This window comes from Lactuca saligna, chromosome 7, assembly GCF_052625555.1.
Source record: "Lactuca saligna cultivar CGN05327 chromosome 7, ASM5262555v1, whole genome shotgun sequence".
Taxonomy (NCBI): Eukaryota; Viridiplantae; Streptophyta; class Magnoliopsida; order Asterales; family Asteraceae; genus Lactuca; species Lactuca saligna.
This window is the reverse complement of record NC_136423.1, coordinates 1,178,879-1,190,156: the sequence shown is the minus strand read 5'-3', so window position 1 is coordinate 1,190,156 and position 11,278 is coordinate 1,178,879. Positions and strand designations below refer to the sequence as shown.

The following is an 11,278-nucleotide window of genomic DNA, read 5'->3' as shown; positions in this document are numbered from 1 at the left end:
AAACAAAAAGGTCGAAGGGGGAGACAGGAGAAAGTAGAGACGGTAGTTGGCGGTGAGGAGCTGCTCCGGTAGCCCCCTCGTCGACTCTTTCTTCTTTTTCTAACAACATATCTCAAAGATAGAGGCAAAGAGAGACAGATCGGAGAAACACAACATGTAAAGGGTGTTTGGCTGTTGTTGTTCGACCGGAAGGAAGAGAGACGAGAAAGAGAAGGGTCGCCGCCCTTTTTTTGTTGCTGGAGGATCACCCACCTCCGGTGACTAAGCTAATTAATTGCTATTTAGTGCCACTTGTGCTTCCATATCAGCAAAACCTGTAGAATCCGGTGAAAATGACCTAATGTTTACATATTAATAAAGAATAATGGTTTATTTTACAAAAAAATAATAAAGACTAAATGTGTAAAATTCAAAAAATATCTTACTCTATCAAGTTATTTTTCCAAATAGAAAATTCGTATATGACCGGTATACCGGATATAGCCGGTCACAAGGATTGAATTGTTACAAAAAATAAAGTATAAGAGTTTATTTAAAAAAAAAAAATCCTAAATATCTATATTTCAAAAAGTATCTTACCTATTAAGTATAGACCATATATCACGGTATTTAAATTCTTTTTTCTTAGAATCATAAATAGGCGAGTGATGTTGCTGGTAAAGAAGAAGCTTCCTGGAAGCTAGGTTTGAAGTTATAAAAAGGTAAAATATTATTTATCAATATAATAAACAATTTTCTTACTTCACATATTTTTTTGTTAGCGTCATATATAGGCGAGTGATGTTGCTGGTAAAGAAGAAGCTTCCTGGAAGCTAGGTTTGAAATTATAAAATGGTAAAGTATTATTATTTATCAATAATAAACAATTTTCTTACTTCACATCTTCTTTGTTAGCATCATAAATAGGCGAGCGATGTTGCTGGTAAAGAAGAAGCTTCCTGGAAGCTAGGTTTGAAGTTATAAAAAGGTTAAAGATTATTTATCAATATAATAAACAATTTTCTTACTTCAAATATGTGATACTTGTTAAGTAAATAGCACTACTCTAATACACGTGTAACATTGAATTTCGAAGGTCATTTAAACTGAAGAAGAAAATGTAGCCTTAAAAGTAGTGCAGGAGCTTAAATATTAACGATAAAACATTTTAAAATTCAACAAGACAGTGATAAAGTCAACCATGCTCCCATGAGACCATGACCATATACTTATTGAAATTTAAAACCTGTCAAAGGTTTTTCTTGTAAATTGACACCCTCCACGTTTTGATTAAACTACAAGTCTAGTCCGTCGACTATTTGCCAACCCATAAGTACACTTCGTTGAGAAAGTCTTTAACGTAAATTGGTTTATTTCATCATTTTTTTTTTCGTTGTCGTTTTGGAGGCTAATGAGATCAATGGTGCATTGGTGTGGATGTATATTAAATCAAAATAAAAATTAAATAAACTAATCATTGTAATTTAAATTTAGGCCATCCACCTACTTTGAAGCATAACATTCATTAATTCTCAATGGAAGATTTCTTTTTGCTCCGTTCGGATATAATTTTGAAAACGATGTAGATAAATTTAGCTTCTGTTTTGTAGCTGTCAAATTTAACGAACCAAAATCTATTTTAAATAAATAAATAAATAAAAACTTTATGGACTGATCCAGCGTGTTGATATATAATTGAGGGACGAAATTGGAAGTAGTGCTGACAAAGCAACAAGTGTGGAAAGAGTTCTTGAAATGGATAGAAACACCCCTCAAAAATCACGAGGAAGAAAGCAAACAAAAATATTAATATATAAAACAGAAAGAAAGTCAGAAATCAGAGCTTTTCAGTTATTCAATTTAAATGACGTAATTATGTGAAGATTCTTCTGATGAATTTCTTCCTTTACTTGACTATTATTTAAGAATCATACATTGCTTTGTCTCAAACCCATCATCTTCTCCACTCTCTGGTTTCAAAGGTAACCTGCAAACTTCCACTCAAAGTACTGCTAGACCTGCGGTTTTCATATTTACAATTTACCTCGAAAATGTTTGGTACTCGGTTGATTACACAATTTTTGCATACTTAGGTTTCTTTTCCTAATGGTAAAAGGTTAAGGTTTTATATGATGAAAGAGTTGGAATTTAGTGAAGAGATTATGTTGTTGTAGGTACACTAAATGGTAATGAAAATTTATCTTAATTATTAATATTTCGACTTCCAAGGACCAAGGTCCAGGTGGGTTGTTTTGAATTTAATTTAGTGCACGTGGAATTTTAATTTTGATAGAATATGTGAGTTTTGGGTTATTTTATTCTGTTGTACAGGTTTAAGTTGAGATCGAGAATTTGAAGATTAATAAAAATAGAATGGATGAGAAAGCGTTTCCGGCTTGGTCATGGTCTGTGGATGATTGCTTGAAAGCGTACAACGTAAAGCTTGAGAAAGGTTTGTGTTCATACGATGTAGAGAAGCAACGTGAAGTTCACGGGTGGAATGAGCTGAAAAAAGAGAAAGGGAAGCCAGTATGGGAGCTTGTGATTCAACAGTTTGACGATATGCTTGTGAAGATCCTTGTTGTTGCCGCCTTCATTTCGTTCATGCTAGCATACTTTGATGCAAGCCAAGAATCTTCAGGAGGAGGGTACGTTGAACCTGTTGTGATCGTTTTAATCCTAATCCTAAATGCAATCGTGGGCGTTTGGCAAGAAACTAATGCCGAAAAAGCCCTGGAAGCTTTAAAGGAGATGCAATGCGAATCATGCAAGACTTTAAGAGACGGGTATTTGGTGCCCGACCTGCCCGCTAGAGAGCTTGTACCAGGAGATATTGTGGAGCTGCGAGTAGGGGATAAAGTCCCGGCAGACATGAGAGTGGCCGTTTTGAAAACTTCAACTTTAAGGGTGGAGCAGAGCTCTTTAACCGGTGAATCTGTTCCTGTTTTGAAAGGAAATCATACAATTAATGATGATGATTCATCATGTGATCTGCAGGCTAAAGATAACATGGTTTTTGGTGGGACAACGATTGTGAACGGGAGCTGTACATGCATTGTTGTCAACACCGGGATGAGCTCGGAGATCGGGCACATACAGAAACAAATACATGAAGCTTCCATGGAAGAATCCGAGACCCCATTGAAGAAAAAGCTTGATGAATTTGGGAACAGTCTCACAACCGTGATCGGGGCTGTCTGTCTTGCTGTTTGGGCTATCAACTACAAGTATTTCTTGACGTGGGAGATGGTCGACAGCTGGCCGACAGACATTCGCTTTTCGTTCGACAAGTGCACGTATTATTTCAAAATAGCCGTCGCCCTTGCAGTGGCTGCCATTCCGGAAGGTCTTCCTGCGGTTATCACCACCTGTTTGGCTCTGGGGACAAGAAAAATGGCTCAAAAGAAGGCGATTGTGAGGAAACTTAGTAGCGTCGAGACGTTAGGGTGCACCACTGTGATTTGTTCGGATAAAACAGGCACGTTAACCACCAATCAGATGTCTGTTTCTGAGATTTTCACGTTTGGAGGGAAAACAACAAACGCTCCTAGGATGTTTCATGTGGAAGGAACAACATATGACCCAAAAGATGGGGGAATTGTGGATTGGAGTTGTTTCAATATGGATGCTAATCTACAAGCAGTTGCTGAAATATGTGCTGTCTGTAATGATGCGGGAATCTATTTTGATGGTCGTGTTTTCAGAGTAACGGGTCTGCCTACTGAAGCCGCTTTGAAGGTGTTGGTAGAGAAGATGGGGGTTCCCGATCCCGATGTCAAAGCAAGAAACAAGCAGATTACGGCAAACTATCTCATCGATAACAATACTGTTAAATTAGGCGAGTAATTAATTTAATTAATTGGTTACCTACTAGTTACAATATTATTCTTTCTGCTAATACAGACATATGGTGGATGTACGTTTTAAATTATTAAATGCGTGTGTGTGTACGTAGGGTGCTGTGAATGGTGGATGAAAAGATCAAAGAGGGTTGGGACATTGGAGTTAGACCGTGTGCGCAAGTCGATGAGTGTTATTGTCCGCGAGCCAACAGGACAGAACCGGTTGCTTGTGAAGGTGATAATTAATTAATATTATCTTGAAACATAAATGGATTGATTGATTTCAAGATTTTGCATAGTAATAATTGCAGGGTGCAGTGGAGAGTCTGGTGGAGCGGAGTTCAGCAGTTCAGCTTGCGAATGGGCGTGTTGTTCCAATGGACGAAGCTTCTCGGGAGGTATTGCTTTGGAGACATGCAGAGATGAGTGGCAAAGGATTGCGGTGTTTGGGTTTGGCTTATAAGGATGATCTTGGTGACCTTTCCGATTACAATGGCCAACACCATCCTCATCATCCTAAGTTGCTGGACCCCGCTTGCTACTCTTCCATTGAAACCGACCTTATCTTTGTCGGGGTTGTTGGTCTAAGGGTAATTACTAATTAATTATGTCTTTATTCTGGATTCTATTTTTAAGTCTAAGGAATGGAATGAAATGAACATATATTTAGGATCCACCTCGTGATGAAGTTGATTCTGCTATCGAAGAGTGCCGTGGAGCGGGAATAAAAGTGTTGGTCATAACCGGAGACTATAAGTCAACCGCAGAGGCGATTTGTAAAGAAATCAGGCTGTTTGATGAATTTGAGGATTTGAGAGGTAAGAGTTTTACAGGTAAAGACTTCATGGGGTTGTCTCCATTGCAACAGAAAGATATTTTGTCAAAGCCTGGCGGGAAGGTGTTCTCTCGAGCTGAGCCGAGGCACAAGCAAGAGATAGTGAGGATGCTTAAGGAGATGGGTGAAGTTGTGGCCATGACAGGGGACGGTGTCAATGATGCCCCTGCTTTGAAACTTGCTGATATTGGGATTGCCATGGGCATCACCGGAACAGAGGTATATATATATATATATATATATATATATATATATATATATATATATATATATATATATATATATATATATATATATATATATATATATATATATATATATATATATATATATATATATATATATATATATATACTACTTACTTGCTAGCTAATCAACTACATTGTGTGACTTGTGATCATATATAATCAACCAACCAGGTTGCTAAAGAGGCTTCTGATATGGTTCTAGCCGATGATAACTTTAGTACCATAGTTTCTGCTGTTGGGGAGGGTCGATCCATATACAACAATATGAAAGCTTTTATCAGGTAAGGTTTGTGTTTATGATTTAGAATATAGATGATGAATTGATGATGACGTCTGTTTATAATTACGGACCTAGGTACATGATTTCATCGAATGTTGGGGAGGTTATATCGATCTTGTTGAGTGCCGCAGTGGGGATACCGGAATGCATGATCCCTGTGCAGCTTCTATGGGTGAACTTGGTTACGGATGGTCCGCCTGCTACTGCACTGGGTTTTAACCCGGCTGATGTTGATATCATGAGGAAACCACCTCGGAAATCCAGCGATGTCCTCATAGATTCATGGGTTCTGTTTCGGTACCTGGTGATCGGGTGTTATGTGGGGATTGCAACTGTTGGTGTGTTTGTGGTATGGTACACGCAGGCGTCCTTCCTGGGTGTCGATCTGATTGGAGAGGACGGGCGTACGCTTGTTTCGGTATCTCAGCTCACAAACTGGGGAGACTGTCCTTCTTGGCCTGATTTCTCAGTCTCACCATTTGCAGTCGCGCACAACCGGGTCATGGCTTTCCCGAACCCCTGCGACTATTTCACCACCGGAAAACTCAAACCCATGACTCTGTCCCTCTCCGTCTTGGTGGCCATCGAGATGTTTAATTCCCTAAACGCCCTTTCCGAAGACAACAGTTTGCTAACAATGCCCCCTTGGAAGAACCCTTACCTCCTTGTTGCCATGCTCCTTTCCTTTGGTCTCCACTGTTTGATTCTTTATGTTCCTTTCCTTGCCCAGGTGTTTGGTGTGGTTCCATTGGGTTTCAATGAATGGCTTTTGGTCATCTGCTTTTCAGCTCCTGTCATCCTTATTGATGAACTGCTCAAGCTCCTTGCAAGGACTACAAAATCCACACCAAATAAACTAAAGACTACTTAACTTACCTTACCTTACCTTACCTTTTTTCTTTCTTTGCTCCCATCATCATCATATAATGTTGCATCATCAGTTTGTAAACTTTTTAATTACAACAAAATAACCTGCTAAATCTTTTCATGTTTGTAAACTACCACATTTGCACTAGCAAGATTCTACCATGCATCCATTCCGTCCATAGTGTTCCAGTTTGAAAGAGTTTAGCAATGCAAATTTGATTTGCTATTGTATATCCTCAAGTTGAAAAAAACCAAATGAAGAACTAATCTGTTATCAACTCAAAAAGTCAAGCCACTTTAAATAAATGAACATGGTTCAAACCATGTTAATCTTTTAGTAGTTCATGAAGCAGAAGGTTTGAAGATGATAAAACTAGTAAAAAATATTTGTGTGTCAATTATATCACCATATGATGATTGCATTGAAGTCGTTTTTTTTTCTTCTTTTCTTTAAACAGTAAGAATTTGACTTGTACAAGCTGAAAGAGAGCATGAGATTCTGTGCAAGGGGTGAACAGACAGCTGAAAGAAACTACCAAAAAAAATTGATACATTCTAGATAATAATCAAAATAATGATGAACCGGATCCTTCCTTGTTGGATAATCTTGATAAGTATTAGTTAATATTTAGTATTTGTTTGATTTAGTTATTTTGAATAAATGGTGTTTGACCAGATTATGAGAAGCCCTTAATAATGCATGTGGGTGTATCGAGTCTTTGAAGGAGCCTATTCTCTAGTATTAGACTAGACATTTATAATAGTTTGTGGGACTAAAGTGTAATATTATCTAATATATATATATATATATATATCCCTGTGTATTCTATTCTTCTAATAGATAATACAACGTGTTTACCAAGTTTATTGTGGAATTTCGCGCTACACTTTGTGTGTTTCTTGGATACAGTATCTCTCACCATGGCTATCGATGCTTTGACCCACAATCTGAACGTCTTTATATATCTCGTCATGTGAGATTTAACGAGCAATGTTTTCCCTTTACCAAACCTGTACCTCCTCCCGACACCTCCCACTTTACTGAACCCTATTACTCTTCATATCCCATCCCACCACACATAAACATTTTTACTCCACCAACTACAAATAACTCTCCTCCGCCATCACAGCCTTCAGACACATCTAGTTCACCTACACTGCCACCCGTAACATCTCCACCCAATACATATGCTCGCCGATCAACCTCCAATCCCATCTCCACTCTTGCATTTGATCGCTATACTCACACCCAACCCGTGCTCACCTCATCTACATCCAATTCTTCTCTATCATCCGATCCACCCACCACTGAAACAGTTCCAACATCACCAATCACCACCTCAAAAACTTCTGACTCTCACCGTACTCGACCTCCAAACCTACGGCCTCACCCTAAACCCAATACTAAATACCATCCTTCTTCCTTTCACACCATCACTTCCACTCATGACAGTGAACCTACCTCCTTTAACTAAGCAAATAAACATTCCCATTGGCGTAAAGCCATGGCTAATGAGTACTCAACCCTATTACAAAATGGTACATGGTCTCTTGTTCCTCGTGTTCCAGGAACTAATGTGGTTGATTGCACGTGGGTATATAAAGTGAAGCGTGATCAAACTGGAGCCATTACACGCTATAAAGCATGCCTGGTTGCTAAAGGCTTTCGCCAACAACCCGGGATAGATTATCATGAGACTTTTAGTCATGTTGTGAAAGCTACTACTATTAGATTGGTTCTCTCTTTGGTTGTTACATAGAATTGACAATTGTGACAACTTGATGTACAAAATGCTTCTCTACATGGTGATTTATAGGAAACGGTATAGTTACAACAACCACAAGGATTTGTTGATCCTAAAAAACTTGATCATGTTTTCCTTTTACATAAATCCCTGTATGGTTTAAAACAGGCTCTAAAGGCATGGTTCCAACGCCTCTCAGGCTCCTTACAAGCATTGGGCTTTCATGGTTCAAAAACCGACCCCTCTCTCTTCATTTACTCTAAGGATGGTACTTTGCTTTATATGCATGTCTACGTTGATGATATTATTTTAACATGCAATAATCCAGTTGCCATTAATGAGGTTGTTCATCGCCTTAGTCACTTCTTTTCCATTCAAGATATGGGTCAACTTTCATATTTTTTGGGGATTGAGATCACTCACCAAGGTAAATATATTATCTTGTCACAACAAAAATACATTTTGGAGCTTCTTGATCGTGCCAACCTCTCAAAAGCGCATCCTATGCCTACACCGATTAGCACTAATGCCAACCTTGCTCTTGGCGATAGTCCTCCACTTGATGACACAGTTCAATATCTCCGTATTGTTGGTGCTCTCCAATATGTTACCTTGTTGAGACCTGATATTACATATGCTATCAACAAGGTTTGTCAATTCATGCATTCGCCCACTGTTAATCACTGGTCCACTGTCAAGCGAATTTTGCGATATTTAAAGGGTACTTCGACATATGGTCTCCATATTCATCACAACTTTGGCACCTTTCTTCATGCGCACACTGATTTGGTTTTTCACAACCTCACCGCTTTCTCTGATGCGGATTGGACTGGTTGCCAGATGACCGTCGATCCACCGGGGGATATGCTATATACATTGGATTGAATCTCATATCTTGGTTAGCACGAAAACAAAAGACTGTCTTTCGTAGCTCAACCGAATCTGAATACAAAGCACTAGCTGACACAGTTCCTGAACTCACGTGGCTACAGACTTTATTACTAGAACTTCTTGTACCTATGAAGAAAGTCCCAACGTTATGGTGTGACAATCTTGGAGCGACTTATCTTTCAGCAAATCCTGTGTTTCATGCACGCACAAAGCATGTTGAAGTTGATTTCCATTTTGTCTGTGAAAAAGTTGCTCAAGGAAGTTTATTTATTCAGTTCATTAACACAAATGATCAGATTGCAGATGTGTTTACAAACCTTTTGTCTTCTTAAAGATTCGAGTATCTAAGGCACAAGCTAAAGGTCGCTGAAAGACCCCAATTGTCGTATTTATGAAAGACCCAAACTTTCATACTATTTCAAAAAAATTTCTTAAGTTACTTCCTCAAAACATGCTACATGCATATTTATAAAACAATATTTTATATTGATAAAGTGATTACAAAAGATTGGATACAAACCGACTAAGTTCTATTACATTTCATGTCTACCCAGGAATCTACTATTCATATACATACACGAACATTAAAATACAGAGAAATACTATTAACTATTCTAAATCTTTCAGCAGTATAAAACTATATTGGATACTCATCACCTGTAATTGTTAAATATTAAGAGGGATAAGCGATAACGCTTAGTGAATTCAATAAATAGATACAATATAATCTTATGCCTTATATATACCAATATGATAGGAGCAAAAGGGAACAAGAACAACAATAGCATATGCGTATCATATGTCACGCTTTCAATATCAACTCAAGATTTGATTCAAAGATTTACGATCAATGAGACATAATAATTTTAATACTTGATATGCATCAAAAAAGCTTTAGACGAAATGGCACAGAAGATATATAATTTCTGATTATCAATATGATATATTTTAGGTTTTCACACCCTGTTTAGCATTTGGTAGATTTTAGGTTTTTATACCCTGTTTAACCGTTTGCCAATACCATAGAATAGAGTTCATTCTCTTACGGAGTCATGCTCTACATGGTCAGAGGCTACATACCATTCCTATCTAACCTTCTACCAATGCCATAGAATAGAAGTCATTCTCTTAAGAAACATGTTCTACATGGCCAGAGGCTTCATACCAGTACCAATGTGAATCTAAGTCCTTTCACTGATCACATGGTCAAAGGTATTACATTTGCTATATAAATAGCGAATAAAATAACACGAGAAAATAACTGAGAATAATAACACGGAAAATCACATAGCACATATAACACATAACATACAATTGTTCCTATATATTGAACTCACCTTAAGTTAATCGGGGGTTAAAATAGTAATTTGGACAACATTTCGGCTTTAAATATGACTTTCTATGTTGAAAATCGGGAACTTAATTGAAAACCGGGCTCTGCGAAGGTAGGGCTTCAAAACCGAAAAGATAAAATTTTCGGGCTTCTCAAGGGTCTCGGGGCGTGTTTCGGGTGCTAAAATTGATACCGGGGCTTCGGGGAAAGTAAAAATGAAGAGAATATGGAAAAAGGGGCCAAAAATCGCAATTTTCTAAAATTACTCGGGAAGGCTCGCAGACCTCCTATTTATAGGCGAGAGGCTCGGATCCGGAGAGGCAGGTGGCAGCAGCAGCGAAGACCACGCAGCGCAAAGGCGAGGCTCGGATGCGAGGGTCGGAACAGCTGGCGCGAGTCAGCGAGGCAGGTGGCAGCGAGGGAGGAGGGACACGCGGCGCGCATGCAAAGGGCCATCTGTGCGGAGCTCGGACGTAACACGGAGCGAGGCGCGTCAGATGGGGATAGGCTTCGGTCTTGGTACAATTAGAAAGTAGCACGCATCGGACCCGGACTCTGCCACGACTTCGGTGACGCACCTGCTTCGTGCGAGGTGACGTGTATGCTACTATTCATGCGAGATTTCTCGGTAATTGAGCCCCAAACTTCTAAAATCCATAACTTTCGCATACGAGCTCCATTTTTGACGTTCTTTATATGCACGCGTAGCTAAAATTACGCTCTACAACTTTAGTTTAGACATCATCGGCTAGTTTTGAATTTATTTTTAATATTATTATTTTTAACGGATCGGGACAGGAAAATCCGTTAAAAATTCATAACTTCTTCATCCGACATCCGTTTTCGTCAAACTTTTTACCGTTGTACTACAAATAACGAGACCTTCGATTCTCGTTTAGGATGTATCGGTAAAATATCACTCGATCTAAAATTTAAGTTTTTAGTTGTCTACTGGTAAGTTGAAACTTCGAAAAATCATAACTTCCTCATACGAAGTCAGATTTTGGTGTTCTTTTTATCGAATTTCTCGGTTTAACGAATACTAAGATTTTAATTTAGATTACTAAGGCTAAAAAGTAGTTTATCAAAAACTCACTTTTTACATCATTCGGTGTCGTGCTGGTTTTGTCGCGGATCTTCAGTTGGTCATAACTTCTTCGTTATAACGCGGATTTCGACGAGGTTTTCGCCTACAAGTTTCTAACGAGATGATTTAAAACTTTCAATAGTAAAATTTTACTTATTTAAAATTTTATAT

At 38.4% G+C, this 11,278-nt stretch overlaps 1 protein-coding gene across 1 annotated transcript; it reads left to right on the top strand.

Annotated features, from left to right (window-relative positions):
* The first annotated feature begins 1,783 nt into the window (after positions 1–1,783).
* On the top strand, positions 1,784–6,655 carry ECA2 (ER-type Ca2+-ATPase 2). Its single transcript, XM_078964870.1, has 7 exons — positions 1,784–1,961; positions 2,311–3,817; positions 3,935–4,056; positions 4,133–4,411; positions 4,492–4,875; positions 5,076–5,185; positions 5,260–6,655. The coding sequence occupies exons 2-7, from the start codon at positions 2,353–2,355 to the stop codon at positions 6,053–6,055; spliced, it is 3,156 nt and encodes a 1,051-aa protein (XP_078820996.1). The 5' UTR covers positions 1,784–1,961; positions 2,311–2,352; the 3' UTR covers positions 6,056–6,655.
* Positions 6,656–11,278: the final 4,623 nt, after the last annotated feature.

Excerpts from the sequence above, each read along its gene's own strand:
- ECA2 (XM_078964870.1), top strand. The coding sequence starts at position 2,353 with ATGGATGAGAAAGCGTTTCCGGCTTGGTCATGGTCTGTGGATGATTGC. Across the intron at positions 3,818-3,934 it reads TAACAATACTGTTAAATTAG|GGTGCTGTGAATGGTGGATG; the intron begins GCGAGTAATTAA and ends GTGTGTACGTAG. Across the intron at positions 4,057-4,132 it reads AGAACCGGTTGCTTGTGAAG|GGTGCAGTGGAGAGTCTGGT; the intron begins GTGATAATTAAT and ends TAATAATTGCAG.